The sequence below is a fragment of the Mirounga angustirostris genome, unplaced genomic scaffold, assembly GCF_029215605.1.
Source record: "Mirounga angustirostris isolate CCGP_5_RB_7025 unplaced genomic scaffold, mMirAng1.0.hap1 SCAF_3, whole genome shotgun sequence".
Lineage (NCBI taxonomy): Eukaryota > Metazoa > Chordata > Mammalia > Carnivora > Phocidae > Mirounga > Mirounga angustirostris.
In genome coordinates this window covers 94,229,162-94,247,769 of record NW_026991711.1, presented here as the reverse complement: position 1 = coordinate 94,247,769, position 18,608 = coordinate 94,229,162, and the positions used below count along the sequence as shown (strand labels likewise).

Sequence of the window (18,608 nt, the reverse complement as noted above, 5' to 3'; positions counted from 1 at the left end):
CTCTCTGTCTCTCAAATAAATACAAATAAAATTACAGAAGGATTTGTTTGAAAGGGAGCTGCTCTGTCATATAAACCGGGAAGAAAATGGAACTTGAGATGCTTCAGCTTTGTTCTTCATAATTTACACCACCCTGTGCCCTTGGAGTTTTAGGTGTGGGGTGGGGGGTGCATACCAATTTAACCAACTAAACTTCAGTTAATTGCTTAAGTGTAATTTAAAATTTTTCTTAAATAACTTATAGGGATAATTAAGGTAAATCAAATGAGATAAAAATAATTCATTGTATCCGCTACTAGATGTCCCTACTAAATGTAAGAGTAAATTTTAGATAATGATCTAGAGACACCCTTTTTTCCCTATATATAGACAACAGATAACAAGGATCTGTTGAATGAATTTTGTTTTGATTTTAAAGAGGAAAAGGGATCAGCTGATTTGCAGTGTTGTTTCATCCTTGGATAACTAACTGGAATTTCTTCAGAGATCAGTATGATGTGTAAAGAGTGATTTTCTTCTTTCTTGTCATTGTTCAAGCTGTCCTTTTGAATCCAAGTTGTTTCTTTTTCTTTTTCTAATATGTTTTTGCTTAGAAATGTCTTTTAGAAGCTGATTAAATTCCAGAAAGACTTTCATTTTCTTTTTTTTTTTTAAGATTTTATTTATTTGTCAGAGAGAGTGCGATAGCACAAGCAGGGGAAGTGGCAGGCAGAGGGAGAAGTAGGCTCCCTGCTGAGCAAGGAGCCTAATGCGGGACTCGATCCCAGGATACTGGGATCATGACCTGAGCCAAAGGCAGACATTCAGCCAACTGAGCCACCCAGGTGTCCCAAGACTTTCATTTTCATTACCCCTCAGTATTTTTCGATTGTATTTGTGTGTTTGCTTTCATTTTGTGTTGTTTTACTATCTCTGTAAGTAGAAGAATACAGGGTCAGAGACAGAGTTTATTGAAAGCTTTAGATGAAAGTTTTAGGTGGTTAGCGATTAATTAGAGAAAAATTTAATGGAGGACTGGAATGATCCTGAAGGCGAATGATGACTGGTGAATCTTGGTGGGTGTAAGGTGGGGTCCTGGGATTGAGCCCTGCGTTGGGATCCCTGCTCAGCGGGGAGTCTGCTTCCCCTTCTGCCCCTCATCCTGCTCGTGCTCTCTCTCTAATAAATAAATAAAAGCTTAAAAAAACCCCTTTGTGTATATTTAGTAAAAGTATAAGGTAAATTGTGTCTAATCTTCTAAAGCAAAATTCTTAATTTGCAGATCATGGATCTATTCATGAATAATTATGAGGAGGGCCTTAAGCTCTATGAAATTGAATACATATTCTTTATTTTATTTTTTTCTAAGGTTTTATTTATTTATTTGACAGAGAGAAAGCATGAGCAGGCAGAGGAGCAGGCAGAGGGAGAGGGAGAAGCAGACTCCCTGCTAAGCAGGGAGCCCGATGCAGGGCTCGATCCCAGGACCCTGAGATCATGACCTGAGCCGAAGGCAGATACTTAACTGACTGAGCCACCCAGGTGCCCCTTGAATAAATACTCTTGTCATTGATTCATTTATATATTTTTTTCTGAAAAGTGGATCCTTATTTTGTTAAATTCTCAAAAGGCTCCATGACTCAAGAAAAGAATGAACCATCACCAACCTTAAAACAACTCCTTGCATCTCTCTAAGGTATTAAAAAGAACTTTACTTTGGTTAAAAGGTTTGTGTATATATTTTTTAATCCAACCGTTTCAGTGTTGGATCTCTCAGAATTAGGACCTCTTGTAAGAATGTACCATGTTTCTTTTAGATTTTACTGTTTACACTATTTCTTCACCTTGGTTGTTTGACTGTGTAAGTGCCCTGCTGAAAGATGTTCACATTTCCCAGCCAGGATTGTTTTAAGAGTCATTTCAAGTCTGCATCTGGTGGCATTCTGCCTGGAACTTAGGCCGACTTTGGACCAACTTTAACCTCTCATATAAGCTCTCCTATAAGCTGACTCTGACAGCCAAGGCTACTCTAAGTAGAGTTGAAGTAGCCACAGTCATTTCAGATCAGGTCTCGTTTGGGGTATTTAGGAATCAGGGTGTCCTTTTAATTCTTTTGGTCATCAGTTTGCCACATTTTGACCATCCAAGGCAGTCATATCAGTGGCATAGTAACTGGCTGCCACTGGAATTATGTGCTATAATAAAATAATGTGAAAATATTTTAAAGCTGTTACACTCAACTTGTATTTCAGTAATTTTTTTTTATGTACTCATACATCATAATTATAGAAAATAGATTTAAAGAAGCAGGAAATTTTAAATCTTCCATTATTCACTACTAAGAGATAACTACAGTTAACATTTTTAAGATAAATATTTCCAAACTTTTAAATGTGATATATGTAAATATTTTCAAACATTTGGAATATTGGATAAATATTTCCAAATATTTAAATGTGTATTTTTAAAAATAAAAATGCAGTGATACTGCTTTTTAAAATTAATCAATTATAAATATCTTTCTTTATTTTGAGAACATACTACAGATAGTAGTTAAATTGTGTCACCACTGTGTTTACTCCGTTACCTGTTGGACACTTAGATTATTGCTAATTTTCACTGTCATCATCAATGCTGTGACAAACAACCTTCTAAATAAATATCTGCCATCATCTGATTATATTCCTGGGAAGGAAGTAGTAGGTTAAAGCATAGGCAATTTTAAAGCCTTTATACTTTTGCAAAAATTGAAAGATGGTAACAATTTATACTTTTACCTGTGATGTGTGTGTTGAATTCTTTTTTACGTTTGTAGTATAGACAAAAAGAAATCTCTGCTTATGTCAAGAGGCAGGTTGCTCTGAGAATCCTATAATGTGCAAATATAAATAATTAACAAGTAATTTCAACTCTGTAACATAATTTACTCTGAAAAGAAGATGTCAAAGTATTTGAATTAGCCATGATTTTCCCTCAGCTTTATTAAGATATAATTGACAAATAAAATTGTAATATATTTAACATAAATAAGTTAAGTATCAGTTGTAGTGCAGATAATTTAAAATACTTTTTTTTTTTTTTTCTTTTAAGTAGGCTTCACGCCCAGCGTGGAGCCCAGTGTGGGGCTTAAACTCATGACCCCGAGATCAAGACCAGAACTGAGGTCAAGAGCTAGGTGCTTAACCACCTGAGCCATCCAGGCACCCCTAAACTTACTTCTTAATTTGCTTCGTTCCATTTATTTCTTTTCATAATGGTTTATTTATATTGTTTTCATGGTGATCTTCACTGGACTTGTGCTTTGTTCTGTCATTTTCATAGTCTATACCTGAGAGTGACTATTTGTGGCTATATAACATAATTCCAAACAAAATCATCTACCTGGTGACAGCTCCAGAATTGCAGGGATTATTAGCCTGTGTAGGGCCTAACCTAAAACCCAGTTGAATTACAGCAAACAGCACGTTTTCCATGTGTGATTTCATTCAGGCATTTGTCCTGAATGATGTAGTCAGTTACTCAGTTGCTTTAAAGACAGGAAATTGGGCTAGATGATTTCTAGAGATCCCTACCAATTCATATTTCGTGTTTGTGATTATTGTATCTTAGTTTGAAACTGCATGTGGGAGGTGACTGTTCTTGGAACAGGATATGACTATTTAAGACACGTGATTTCCTGGTTGTCTGAATATGAACTTTCATCAGCCACTTTCCTCTTTCCATATAACTATAGCCCATCAGAGTTGCTTACAGTATATTTTTAATATCTAGGAGGAAGTGGTGAAGTTGACTGAAAAATGTCTTAATAATGCCATTGAGAGCCCAGGACTGAATGCCAGGAGAGTTCCTCCTAACTTGAAGAGTAACATTTTGAAGGCCCAGGTAGAAGCAGTGCATAAGGTAAGCTGCCTTTAATGGGGATAGTCCTAATGAAGGGAAAAGAACATGAGACTTAAGGCTGAGAGACCCAAAGACACATATGTACATAAGTGTTAAAGAAGAGTGACCTAGCTAGTGATTGGAGATAGAAAGTAGTACCCAGACACATGCTAAAGATGGCAGAATGCCTTCCTGAGTCTGAGTACAAGCTAGATTAAGAGGGGGCAGTCATGGGATAAAAAGTTGAAAGTAAAGACCCGCTAGGGCATAAGAAGTCCTTTTTTTTTTTTTTTTAAGTCAAATTCCTATAGACATGAGTCCCTAATCTTTGCCACTTGTATAGCCAGAAAATCTAATGACTTTGAGGTTCCTATCAACACTAAGTCTGTAGTTTTAGGTCTTTCTTTAGCCATCTGCTATTCCCCACCACCCATCTGCCCCCAGTTTGGCGGAGTTGTTTGTAACAAGTGTGACAGTTACAAGGTGAAGGAGTTGGCTGTGACATTGTGAAGCATGCAGTGGGGAGAGACCAGCCCCCATGAAGTTTATGGCATCCATGTTCTCAAAGTCAGTTTTTCCTTCCTGACTTTCAGACTTACCGTCCATACTAAAATCAGGACAGAAGCCCATCTCACCAAATCATGTTATCAACTAGAATTTCAAAATATCCTGTTGTTGAGAAGATGCACTTTACAACCCTTCTGTCCCCAAGCACAGGTCTTGAAGAGAACCTGAGATGACTTGCAGAATATTATTCATGCTTTAGTTATCTATCCTCTCCCCCCAGTATAAACATAAAACATAATATTTGCCTATAAAAGTAAATAAAAATATGACAATACAGGCTCTGGAATCAGACAACTTGAGTTTGAATCCCATTTCTGGTCTACCACATACTAGTGTGACTTGGCAGGTTAGTTTCTCTGAGCCTCAGTTTAATTATATTTAAGAAAGGATATTGGTAGTACCTACCTTAAGGTGGGTTACAAGGATAAGATAATAAATGTAAACGACATGGGACAGTGAGTGCCTGGCACATAAAGAGCATTTAATTAAGTGTTGAAATCCCCAATGTTGAAGCTACATGTTGTATTAGCAATAGTAGTAATTGTTGTCACTACCTTACATTTCATTTACACTTTTGGATTTTTCTTGACTTGAGGAAGAAAACAATAACTTGAATAGCCCTAAAATAAAGAGATTTTATTTTATAGTTAAGAAACCTTTCCATGAAGAAAAATCCAGGACCAGATGCCTTCATTGTTGACATCTACTGACTTTAAAGGAAGAAATAAGAGTTCCACACTAACTCTTTCAGAAAACAGAAGAGGAAGGAGCACTTCCCACTTCATTTACTGATACTAGTATTACCCCTGTACCAAAGCCAAAAAAAGATTTCATATGAAAAGAAACTATAGACCAATACCCCTTTTGTACATAGACTCAAAAATCCTTAACAGAATAGACCAAGTAGCATTTACCTCAGGAAAAAAGTTGGTTTATCCTTCAAAAACCACTATAGTTCACCATATTAAAAATAAATTATCTCAATTCATATGGAAAAGGCATTTCACAGAAATCAATACCCATTTGTGATAAATGCTCACAGCAAACTAGAAACAGAATGGAGCTTCTTCAGCCTAATAAAGGGCACCAATGAAAAAAATCTACAGCTAGCATCACACTTCATGCTGAAAAACACATTCACTGAAATGGCCAGTATTAAAAACTGACCATCCCTGGGTTGGCAGTGATGGAGCTCCTGCAGTGCACATTGCTGGTAAGAATATAAAATGTTATATAAGCACTTAAAGAAGAATTTGGCAATATATTAAACATATACTTCCCGCATGACCACACAGGTCCACTCTGAGGTACTTACACAAGAGAAATGAAAACATAGTTTCACACAGATATTAGTACACGAATGTTCCTAGCAGCATTATTTGAAATAGCTAAAAACTAGAAACAACCCAAATGGCCTTCAGCAGATAGACATAAACAAATTGTGGTATATCCATTCAGTGGAATGCTACGTAGCACATAAAAAGGAATGAATTGGTGATACATGCAGCACCATGGGTGAATCTCAAAAACATGCCATTCTAAAGAGATAGACACTAAAAAGATAGGTATTGTGATTCCATTTATATGAAACTATAGAACGTAATGCTCACTGTTTGCCATGTGTAAGGGTTTTTGATGAGGTTGCATTAGCCACAAGGGAATATTGTAGGGGTAGTGAAAATGTTGCACATGGTGACTTTGATGTTGGTTATGCACCTGTATATATTTTTCAGAATTCATCAAACCCTACATTAAAAATGTGTGCATCTTACTGTATGTAAATGATACCTCAATAAAGTTAAAGGAACAAACTGACCCCTTCAGAAATATATTTTAGAATTTCCTCCTAACATATTCCTTGTGTTCAGGGAAAAATAAAAAGCCAGATAGACTGTTTAACATCTCTTTCTTCTTTTCATCATGTAAATTCCAAAAATTCTGGCATTGAATCTTTTGGGATTCTGTATATATTGACTAACACACCGTGGTGTCTTAAATAAGTGAGAGCTGTCTAGTAAAAGGTGTGAATTTGTGTACTATTGAAGTGGAAGTGTGGATTATTAATTTGGGTATGTGATGGGGCTATACGAGGTGTAGTACTGATACTTCCGTAGACAAGGTATGATAACCTCTGGAACTGAAGCAAAGTGATATTTCTGTTTTTACTGGAGAAGTATAAATTTCTTGTTTGTTACTTTATTATCCTCAACAAATACTTAATTTTTTTATGATTTCATTTTCTTAGGTTACAAGAGAAGATAGCTTATTAAGTCATAAAAATGCCAATGTTCAGGATGCTGCCACAAACAGGTACAGTTCTGAGTTAGATGGAATTAAATTGATGTTCTTCTCCTCTTAACTTTTCTTTTTTGGTCTCTTTTTCTCTTCTCCAGTGTATCGCCACATAATTGCAGGCTATCTATTTGAAAAATAGCTTGAATTTACTTTTCTATCCATTACATAGCTGTTTACTACCTAGTTTTAGATTATCTGGAGGTACTTCTAATTTGTCTCTGCATTCTCATTCTTTTACTAAATCAAACTGCAGAGCAAAAGCAATCTTTAAAGATATTTTTAATCTTATACATGGTGAGGGATGTATATTATTTCTCTTAATTCTAGTGCCATCCTGTTATCACAGTGGCCTTGTTCTTACCAACTTTCTTATTATGAGCTCTCACACTATTCAAGTAAATTTATTTGCTCTTCTCTCCAAGTCCCTTCTGCCTCTTTTCTTTAATGAGTATTAAGCCATTTATTTGCTTTGCTAGGCTTTTATCCCCTGCTCTGTGTCAGTTTGTTTTGTTCATCACTATGTATCCAGTGTTCTGTGCTTAGTCGGTGCTAAACTTTGTTGAATGAATGAATACTGTTTCTTTTCCCGTTATTCAAAATGTATTCAGTGAGGAATTTCCTGATTAATCATATTCAGTTCCAGATACTGTAACCAAAATAGCCCTAAGCATATAGCGTGCTTTACATATATGACATTAGAGTTAGTATTCAACAAACACACTAATTGATGATCAGGGTAAAACTGGAGTTACAATTTAACCTTTTAATTAATTTCAGTAAATCAGTTGGCCCCACAATATTTTTATTAGAGCCTTTTAGAACTTCATCAAAAAAAAATTTTTTTTTTTGCCTGTAGGAGGATAATGGGAATAGGACTGCCAAGTTCATTGAACTCTTAAAGCTGGAAAGAACCTAGAATGTACTCCAACTTCTAGATTTGCTTTTCTAAATGGCTATTGATATTTTGAATGATCTATTTTCCCCCCAGGAGTTGAAATGTATTCTTTAAGATATCCTTAAGTTCTTGTTTAAACTTGGGTCTATTTCTGGACCCTTTCCTTTTCTGTTAATCTTTTCTGTTAATCTTTTCTGTAGTCTGTTTTGTTCCCATGCCATACAACGCTTTTAAGAAATTACTGTATCCCCCTTCCTTTTTTAAGATTTTATTTATTTATTTGAGAGAAAACTAGAGAGAGCACAAGCAGGGGAGGGGCAGCGGGAGAGGAAGAAGTAGGCTCCTTGCTGGGCAGGGAGCCCATTGCGGGGCTCAATCCCAGGACCCCAGCATTATGACCTGATCTGAAGGCAGCCGCTTAACTGACTGAGCCATCCAGGTGCCCCTACTGTGTCCCCTTTTAAAAAAAATATTTCAAGCATAGAGAAAACTGTGGAGATTATATATTGTCTGTGTACCAAATACCAAGCTTTGTAACATCTTCACATTTTGCTGTGACCATTTTTCCTTTATCTTTTATCTTTTTTTTTTTTTTTTTTTTTTTTTTTGAGACAGAGAATGAGAGAGACCGAGAGCACATGAGAGGGGGGAGGGTCAGAGGGAGAAGCAGGCTCCCCGCCGAGCAGGGAGCCCGATGCAGGACTCGATCCAGTGACTCCAGGATCATGACCTGAGCCGAAGGCAGTCGCTTAACCAACTGAGCCACCCAGGCGCCCCCTTTATCTTTTTTATTGAGTTGTAATTCCCGTACCATAATGTTTTCCCTTTATAAGTGTACAGTTTAGCGCTTTTTAGTACATTGACAAAGTTTTGCACCATTACCACTGTCTAATTCCATAACATTTACATCACCTCTAAAAGAAACATCATGCCCATTTGCAGTCTCTCCACATACTGGACTTGCCTACTCTGTCTGGACAGTTCATATAAATGGAATCACATAATATGTGGCCTTTTGTATCTGGCTTCTTTCATTTAACATAATGTTTTCATGGTTGATCCATATTGTATCATATATTGGTATGTCACTCCTCTTTAGGGCTGAATAATACTCCATTGTATTAGATATTCCACATTTTGTTTATCCATATATGAATTGATGGACATTTCTTTTGTTCCCACTTTTGACTATTTTGCTATGCTATGAACATTCCTATACAAGAATTTTTGTAGGCATTCTTTCAATTCTCTATATACCCAGGAGGGTTATTGCTGAATTAGTCATGTAGTAACTCTATGTTTAACTTTTTGAGGAATTGCCAAACTGTCTTCCAAAACAGCTACAACATTTTAATTTCCCACCACCAATGTATGTGGGTACCAGTTTCTCCACATCCTTTCCAATGCTCATTACTCTCCGTCTTTAAAATTACAGCCATCCTAGAGAGTATGAAGCATGTCTCATTGTGGTTTTGATTTTCATTTACCTGAGGACTAATACTGAATGTCTTTTCTACTTTGGAGAAATGGCTATTCAGATCATTTATTTTTGTAGTAATAGCTTTATTGAGATAAAATTTAAATACTCTGTGGTTCACCCATTTAAAGTATATAATTCAGTGGTTTTTGTTTTGACATATCTGAATTTTAAAAAATCCGTATTTCCTTCATTTTAACTACCATTACATAAGTCAATCACAGTTTATTCATTCTTTTATTAATGGGCCAGTATTGTTCCAAATTAATGTTGTACATGTTCTTCCTTACCTTACACATGTTGTGAGGATTTTTTTAGGGTGTATACCTGGGAGTGAAATTGCTGGGTCATGACACATACTGGGCAGAATGGCTGCAGAAGCTTTTCATCTTCTTCTTCCTGTGTTTTGCGCAGTGTAAATTATATGTGACTAATCTTTTCTTGAAGCGTTGGGAGAATTCATTGTAAGACATATTTCACTCTCTTTTAATGCTCACATTTTCTTATATTGAGTCCTTTCCTCTGAGCTGTTGCTTCTTTCTGAAGCACAAAGTTATTTTTTCTCTCTTTTACACTTTACTGCTTATTCTTGAAGTTGTGCATTTTCATTACTGTCTAAGAATAGGTTTTTTAAAAAACATTTGTTAGTATTCAAGGTAGCCTTTCAATCTGAAGAAATTTTTGAATATCGAGTATCCATTAGTTAAAACATCATGATCATTTCTCTGTTTTTCATAACTATCCCTTCTTATTTTTCATCTCTTTGCCTCTTTTTGCTCATTGTTGTGGATGAAATAGTCCTAGCTTCCACCTCACTAATTGATTATGTCTGACTTTTTCAATCTAGGATTTATTTCCAATTTTTTCTCATTCTCCTTGTAGGCTTCAGGATCTGCTCCTGTTTGCACACTTTTCAGTGATATTAGGAAGGACTGGGATTTCCTCCTGGATGTGTTATCTTGGTGGATGATGATCTTTGGGCTCTAGATTTCCCCCCTTCCCTCCCTGGTGTTGAAGCCATCTGTGAGACTGCTCCTGTTCTTGTTATTCTTACCTGGGATCAGACACCATTGTGATTCCTGCTGCCAGGACTAGTAACAGATTCTCTGGCATCCTCTCACCTGGCTAGTCCTGTTGTAGTACTGGAGCACTCTAGGTGTTGCTTCTGCCTTCTGCAGCAGAGCTCTCCAGCCTGTGTCCTTAGATGGTGGCTTCTCCCTATGGTTTTCTGACTGTTCTCCCATATCTCAGGTATTCTGGTTAGTTTCTAGTCCACTGAGCTTTCCCATTCATGTATTTGACAACAGTTTTTAAAAATCATTCAATTGATCTATCTTGTTTGTGTATCTTTCTTTTTAAGAAAAATCTTTTCGGAACTCTCAGTGAGATTTAGGAGGGATGGAAAATAGTCTACCATTTTGATCAATCTGTGAATGAGTCTGGTGTGGATATGGAAACTGTTCCTTGGTGGGTGGAGAAGGGTCTCACAAAGGCATATGAATGCAACACTGACTGCTCTCGTGCTCCTCACAAATTGTCATTTCTTCTTCCTCTACGTGAATTATTACTCTTCTTTCTGAAGTTCTTTCTTGTAACACATTCCCTATGCCTGTATAGGTGCTCCATGATGTGAATTTATCTTTTTCTTCCAGTGCTGTATTAAATGAGAATAATGTGCCCGTCCCTGAAGATTCTCTTGCTCTGATGCATACCACACCTGCAGCAAATGGTTCTGTTCTTAAGGTAACAACACTTGCTTTTGAAAGTTTCTCCAAAGACCGTATTGAGTTGAGTCCTGTGGTATAATCACAGACATCGGGTGATTTCTGATTGATACCAGAACTTAAGCTGTGAGAAAAGCATTGAGCCTCAGTTCTCTAGAGAGAATCCTATTGTCAAATCTCTCACAAGAGTATCTCAGGACTTTTTCTTCAGTTTTTCTGTTATTTGTTGGTCTTTTTGTCTTAGGTGGTCTTTGTATTTTTGGTTTTTTGATGTTGGCTATACTACCCTAGTGTCTCAAACAGTAGATGGCACATAGTGTGCACTAAATAAATATTGATTGCTTGAAACACCAGCACCCTATCATTGTGTTGCAGTAGAACCAGCTCGTCACAGCCCCTGATTTTCTGCCCCTTGTCACACCCTTACCAGTCCAGAGATCATAGAAAGTCAGTCCATTGCCCATTACCCAGTTCATTACCCACTGAATGTTTCAGTTAGCAAGTTAAATGAAAAATTACCCTTGCAAATGAACGTTTACCATTTTGCTCTTTAACTACATAAATGCATTTATTGTAGAAATTTGCTAACTGTTTCATAAAAAGAAAAAGTTAGGAATCACCTGTATTCCCGCTATCCAAAGACAATGTATAATTAAGATTAATTATAATTAAGTGTATAATTTTTCAGACTTTTGGGTTTAAAAAAATCCAATCTAAAATATCTTCAATCAGGAGCTTCCTTTCTGCTAATTAAAATTCTAAACAGATATGTTGACATCTTGATCATTGAAAATTAAGTGAAACCTGAGATTTTTTGGAACAGAGAAGGTCATTTAATTCAAAGATTTATTGCATATTACAATATGTACCAGACAGCATGCTAGTTTCAGAAATTCAAAAGTTAAGCATGGCTTCTTTTTTCAAACTGCTTACATTCCATTGGGAAAGAGAATTTTAATACATTGTGGTAGAGATATATACACACTGTTTGGGGGCACTCAGGCCACAGGTGGGAGGGGGTGGCATAAGAGGAGGGAGATGTGAGAAGTGAGAGAACAATTTTTTTTTTTAAACAATTTTTTCCTACCTGTGATTAAAATTAACTTGAATGTTGAGACATAAATAGGAGATTGACCACAGCCTGAGGACAGATAGATAGAAATAGGATTGTATAAACGAAGGGCCTTCTTTTGTTATGTGTACCATACCTTAGATACTTATTTCTCTTATTTTCAGTTTGGAATTTTATCTTTTATTCTTTTTAAATTCTTCCTACCTACCTACCTTCTCTCTCTCTCTCTCTTTCTCTCTTTCTTTGTAGTACAGAGATCCATCTTCCATTGGGTGCTTCAAATACTAATTAAAAAGTATTGATTAGCATTTATGGGGGAAGTTCATATTGTACTCTTTTTCAAACAGTGATGTACCGGTACATCTGGATGAAGAAGTCTTTGGAATTTAGGCATCTTCTTTACTTACTGTTGCCTGTGCTGCACCTTTTATCTCTCTCTTCCAGTTTAAGAGCTAAGAGCCAGAACAGTCTTTTTTTTTTTTTTTTTTTAAGATTTTACTTATTTATTTGACAGAGAGAGAGAGAGCACAAGTAGGCAGAGCTGCAGGCATAGGGAGAAGGAGAAGCAGGCTCTCCGCCGAACAGGGAGTCTGATGCGGGGCTTGATCCCAGGACCCCGGGATCATGACCTGAGCCGAAGGCAGCTGCTTAACCGACTGAGCCACCCAGGCGCCCTGAGCCAGAACAGTCTTAACCCTACCCGAGTTTTGTCTCATCAGAAAGAGTAGCTTTATGAAAATTCACATAACACTATTTTTTTTTAAGATTTTATTTATTAATTTGAGAGAGAGAGGGGGCACGAGTGGGGCAGAGGGACAGAAGGAGAGGAAGAAGCAGACGCTCCACTGAGCAGGGAGTCCGGTGTGGGGCTCGATCCCAGGACCCTGAGATCATGACCGGAGCCGAAGGCAGACGCTTAACTGATTGAGCCACCCAGGTGCCCCCACATAACACTTTAGCTTTTTCAACTTCTGATTTTGGTCTAGGTTCCCCTACAAGCAAAGTAGGATCACTATAACCATGATTCCTGAGTATCCCTGTTTGTTTAAAGGTCAACACCAACAAAGGCTGAGTCAGAATTGTAAGTTGAGAGGATTTGGAAAAAATTTAGTTTGATGATTAATGAGTCATTTAACAGCTATATATATTTTATCTTTCATAGGATGCCACAGATGAATTGGATGCCTTGCTTTTATCTCTAACTGAGAATCTAATGGACCACACAGTCACACCTCAGGTAAATATGCTTTAAAACAGTAAGGTGGAAAGGAATTTCTGTTTTGAAAAATATTCCTGCTACATTCCAGTTTTTGCCTTTTTAACCATATAGTAAAACTGTTCATTTAATAAGAGGTCATATTTCAGTAACCACTTGGCCTTGCCTTTCTACTAAAATTTCACCACTTTAAATTTATGTGTCACTGTATAGTAACCATATGTTACTATAAGCCCATTTGTAATTCAACACCATATTAAATAACATGAGAGGGGATAAACCTAAAGAGTTGAAACAATAAGGACATAGAGGGTAAGGGTGGTTGGCATTGAACACATGGATTGTTATTGCAGTATAGGAGATACTGTGTTGGGTACTGTGACCAAATTATAATACAGATAAGAAACAGTTCTTTCTCTCCAGAGACTTACTGTATAGTTGAGATGAAAGGTATACAAATAACTCGTTCATTGTGTTATGAGTAAAATGACAAGAATTGCTGTGGGAACTAGATGTCATTCTGAAGGCTTGAAAGTACAGATGGTACTTTCTCTGGACCTGGATGTTTGCTTAGATCATTAGTTCTTAAACTTGGGTGTGTATCAGAATCACCTGGAGGGTATTCATTAAAACACACATTGCTGGGCTCTACCCTCAGAGTTTCTGATTTGGTGTGTGGGGGTTAGGGCCTGAGAAGTTGCATTTCTAGCATGTTCCAAGTAATGTAGATGTGGTCTGGGAACCACCCTTTGGTAACCACTAGCTTAGATCAGTAAACAGAGACTTTACTGAAGGATAAGAATTAATCACAAGTCTGGAAAAGTGAGCAGGCAGAAGACAAAAGGGATAGTGTCAGTATTAAGCCATGATAATCCTTTATAAAGGTAAAGGAAGTAACTTCGAAGATGAATGCAAGATGGCCTAAAGCCCAGAGAAGGACTCCCTGGGGCCTAACTCAGAACCATATTCCATGTGCACTCTATCATAAGTGGATACGGTGATGAAAATCAAATTGATTAAACAATATCACTGATATGTTTTCTCTTCCCTGAAAATTTAGAATGCTTCTTTTGGTTTAAATCAAAATTTAGAATATCATGCATTTTAGATTCTGCATATTGGCTGTCTGTTCTGTTACAGTTTTCTCTGTTATTAAACTATAACACTCTTCTAATAACTTCAGCATTTTAATTGATTTTGATAGAGTAAGGTTAGCTAAGCATCATCATTATGTAGCTGTTTTGTTATTTTTGTTTGTTAATTCTTTCAGAAGATTTTTAGAATAACTTTTTCTAGTCCCACCCCTCCAAAATCCTTTGGATTTTTATTTGTAAATACATTAAATTCATAAGTTATTTTGGGAAAAGAATTGATATATTTATGATAATTTGTGTTCTTAGCTAAGAATACAATATTTTTCTCATTCAATACTTCCTGCATCTCTTCTTAAACTTTGTCATTATAGCCTCCCCAATATAAGTTCTATACTATTTTTATTATTTTCAGATCCTTCCTGCTTTTTTGTGCTATTATTAATGAGATCTTTTTTTTCCCATTATATTTAAACTGGCTTTAAGAAGGCTATTGTGTTCTGAAAAAAGTTTGACAAAGCTTTTCATCAGTTAAAACAGTAAAGCTGAAAAAAATTATAGATATTTAAATAAAGTATGCTTTTTATTGAGGAAAGGGTTTTTATTATATTTTTATGTTTATCTCAGTTACAGTTACCATTCTGAAGAAGCATCGAAATTATGAAGTTCCATCTTCCCTGAGAGGAACAAAGTTGAACCTAAAATTTATAGCAGAAATATCTATTACTAAGGCTAGGAAGAAAGTTCTAGAAAGCACTAAAATTCCTATCAGTTAAGGAATTGGTAAATATGTAAAATAAATTTGTGACAAGAAGGTATGTCTAAGAACAATAGGATAGTATCCATTTTTTTAAAAGTCAGATGCCCAAATTAATTCTACCTCTCAGTCCATGGCAGACTATCTTCTTAGGTCCATGCAAGGCTTCTCTTTTGTTTGTCTCATTTTATTTTCCTTTGTCCTCCATTCCCCACTTTCATTCCCCATTTTCCCTTAGGCACCCATTCTGTTGTGTTTGCTGTATGTCCTTCCAGGCACCTTTCATATATTCATTTAGATAAACATCTGTGAAAAACAGTATGAAGTTTCCTCAAAAAATTAGAAATAGAATTACCATCTGATCCAGTAATTGCATTACTGGATATTTACCCAAAGAAAATGAAAACACTAATTCAAAAAGACGTATGCATCCCTATGTTTATTGCAGCATTATTAATAATAGCCAGGATATGGAAGGAACCCAAATATCCATTGATAGATGAATAGATAAAGAAGATGTGGGCTCTGTGTGTGTGTGTCTGTGTGTGTAATAGAATATTACTTAGCCATAAAAAGAATGAAATCTTCCCATTTGCAGTAACATGGATGGAGCTAGAGGGTATAATGTTAAGTGAAATAAGGCAGACAGAGAAAGACAAATATCATATGATTTCTTCCATATGTGGAATTTAAGAAACAAAACAAACAAGGGAAAAAAAAAAAGAGACTAACAATAAGACAGACTTAAATACAGAGAACAAACTGGTGGTCACCAGAGGGGAGGTGTGTGGGGGGATGGATGAAATAGGTGAAGAGGGTAAAGAGTACACTTATCTTGATGAACCCTAAGAAATGTCTAGAGTTGTTGAATCATTATATTGTACACCTGAAACTATTATAACTTTGAAAAAAATCTTCATATTTCTTTGAAGGTACTGTGGGAGAATTTGGGATAGATACCCACAAATAGGATTGCTGGGTTGCATGCTTATATACTAGGTATTGCTCACTGCCTCCAGAATGGCTCCCATAGTTTATAAGTCCTACCAGCAGTTTTTCCTTAAGCTGAATTTTATCTGACTTTTTAATATATTCTGTCATTATGGGTTTGTCTCATTGTTTCAATTTGCATGGGTTAAGTGGTATATTTCCTCCATTATTTTAATGCTGCTTTAGGGTTCCTCTTTGATTGAGTCCCTATTTGTATCTTTTGCCCATTTTTCTGTCAATTTACTTGTCTTTTTCTTAATTTCAGGAGTTCCTTGTATAGTCTAGATATTAATTCCATGTCAGTCTTAGATATTAAAAATATTTTCTCCTGGGGCGCCTGGGTGGCTCAGTCAGTTAAGCGTCTGCCTTCGGCTCAGGTCATGATCCCAGGGTCCTGGGATCAAGCCCCACATCGGGCTTCCTGCTCCGCGGGAGGCCTGCTTCTTCCTCTCCCACTCTCCCTGCTTGTGTTCCCTCTCTCGCTGTGTCTCTCTCTGTCAAATAAATAAATAAAAATGTTAAAAAATATATATATTTTCTCCTAATCTGTGTATTAACACATCTGAGGCATTTTTATCACCGTGTCATTTGTGATAAGTAGCAATGACATTGAGACAACCTATGTCTACCACTGTGGAGGTGGATGAGTAACCTTCTATTCTGATGTCACACATTCTTATTTTTTCTCATTGTAGTTTGGGGTTTAGGGTTTAAAAAAATCCTTCCTCCTCTGCCACCCCAACCCTTGAGGTCACAGAGGTATTCTTTTCTGTTTGTTTCTATTAGCTTTAATTTTATTTTACCTTTCACATTTAGGTTTTAACCAATTTTGAACAGTTTGAGGTTTTGGGGGAAGATGTCAGTTGTGCTTTCGATACGACCCAAATTTGTATTTATCCCTACAAAGATAAAATTTTCCCCATATTATCTACTAAATAACTCATCCTTTCCCAGTTGGTTTGTTACTAATCTATTTCTATTGTGTTCCAGTGGGTGCTCTCTTTTTCTGCTCTACTACTATTGTGTTTATTACTCTGGCTTTATACTGATACTTAGTTTATTCTTACTTATAAATTTCAGCATCAGTATCAGATTTCCCCCAAAATTCTGCTGGCATTTTAATGGAGTTTATATTAAATTTATAGATTATTTTGGAGAAAACTGACATTTTTGTAATATCTTTTCATTTTCATGAATGTGATAGATATTTCTGTTTTCTCTCATCTTAGAGTCTCTAAATGTTCTCTGTAAGTCTTCTTTAGATTGTTAGGCTAAATCCTAAATACTTTAAACTTTTGTTACACCTTTGTTGATGTCGTGAATGGTATTTAATTTTTTACTGTTGAACTCCTAAGTTGATTTTGTGTCTAGCATACTTGCTGAATTCTTTCATTAATCAATCTGCTGATTATCTTTAATATTCTGTCAGCTTCTAGGGTGTGTTTCATACCTGTCTACAATTATTGATTAATTCACTTCTCATCTATTGCTAAATCTGTCATTTTAGATAGGCTGTGAGGTGTATATATATATATTGGTAATTATACTTTCTCCAACTCCTTTGAGTACTTTAAAGTGTTCTTCCTTGCCCCTTTATTCTCCCTTACTTTCCCTTTTGACTGATATAAAATTGACGCCCTTTCTTTTAAGTTTATATTGCCTAGTATATAATTTCCTGTCCTTTTATTTTCAGCCTTTTTGTATCTGTTGGTCTTAGGTGGACCTTTTGTGAACAACAGTTTGCTAGATACTGCTTTTTTTTTTTTTTTTTAAGATTTTATTTATTTATTTGACAGAAAGACAGAAGAGCACAAGCAGAGGGAATGGCAGAGAGGGAGCAGCAGGCTCTGCACTGAGCAGGGAGCCTGATGCAGGACTCAATCCCAGGACCCTGGGATCATGACCTGAGCCGAAGGCAGACGCTTAACCATCTGAGCCACCCAGGCGCCCGCTAGATCTTGTTTTTTAAATCTTATTTGAGGATCTCTATCCTCTGATTGAGTTAAATCCATTTATATTTACTGTAATTATGGTTATTATAGGACTTGTTTCTGCCAAACCATTTTTTATTTACCTTTATCATATATTCTTTCTCTCTCCCTTGTATTTCCTATGGTAAAAGTGCATTTTCTTAATATTGATGGGAAAGCCATACTTTGTACTTTTATTCTTCTGGTGCTCACTTATTAATAAGACATGGACTTATATAAATTTTTTTTCTTATCAGAATTTAAGACCATGAGTCTAAGGACTATAGTTTCTATAAAATAGGAGTTCATTAGCTTCTAATTCTACACATAGAAGTAAGATCTAGAAAATTAAACATTAAAAAGAATGTAACAAAGCCCCTATGAGTCAGGAGCAGTGTGAGTGTTTCTATATGCATGAATGATAATTAGAGAATGACCTGTATATAAACAGATTTTTTTTTCTGTGTACTTTCTTTGTGCTATTCATTTGGATTAGTCACAATCCACTGTTCAGGATGCTACCAAGAAGGCTATGATTATTTGTAATGAACTGAAATGTCAGAAAATGAAATGTTAAACTGGATGCTGGGGTTGGAGGGTCGGGGAAGTCCTATTAATAAGGAACTGAAAGTAGTAGTAGCATTCTTGGAGTAGAACATTTTTAAATTAAAGAGATTCTCAAAATTAGGACAGTTT

The 18,608-nt window shown here is 36.1% G+C and overlaps 1 protein-coding gene across 4 annotated transcripts in view; it reads left to right on the top strand.

The window, feature by feature from the left end:
* Window positions 1-18,608, top strand: part of EPB41L5 (erythrocyte membrane protein band 4.1 like 5) — a 143,116-nt gene that overhangs the window by 114,013 nt on the left and 10,495 nt on the right. For all 4 annotated transcript variants that reach the window (XM_064586415.1, XM_064586414.1, XM_064586416.1 and 1 more), the window contains 4 exons: window positions 3,751-3,879; window positions 6,671-6,735; window positions 10,745-10,835; window positions 13,051-13,125. In XM_064586415.1, the coding sequence (XP_064442485.1) occupies window positions 3,751-3,879; window positions 6,671-6,735; window positions 10,745-10,835; window positions 13,051-13,125 (360 nt within the window). The remainder of the gene's footprint in view (window positions 1-3,750; window positions 3,880-6,670; window positions 6,736-10,744; window positions 10,836-13,050; window positions 13,126-18,608) is intronic.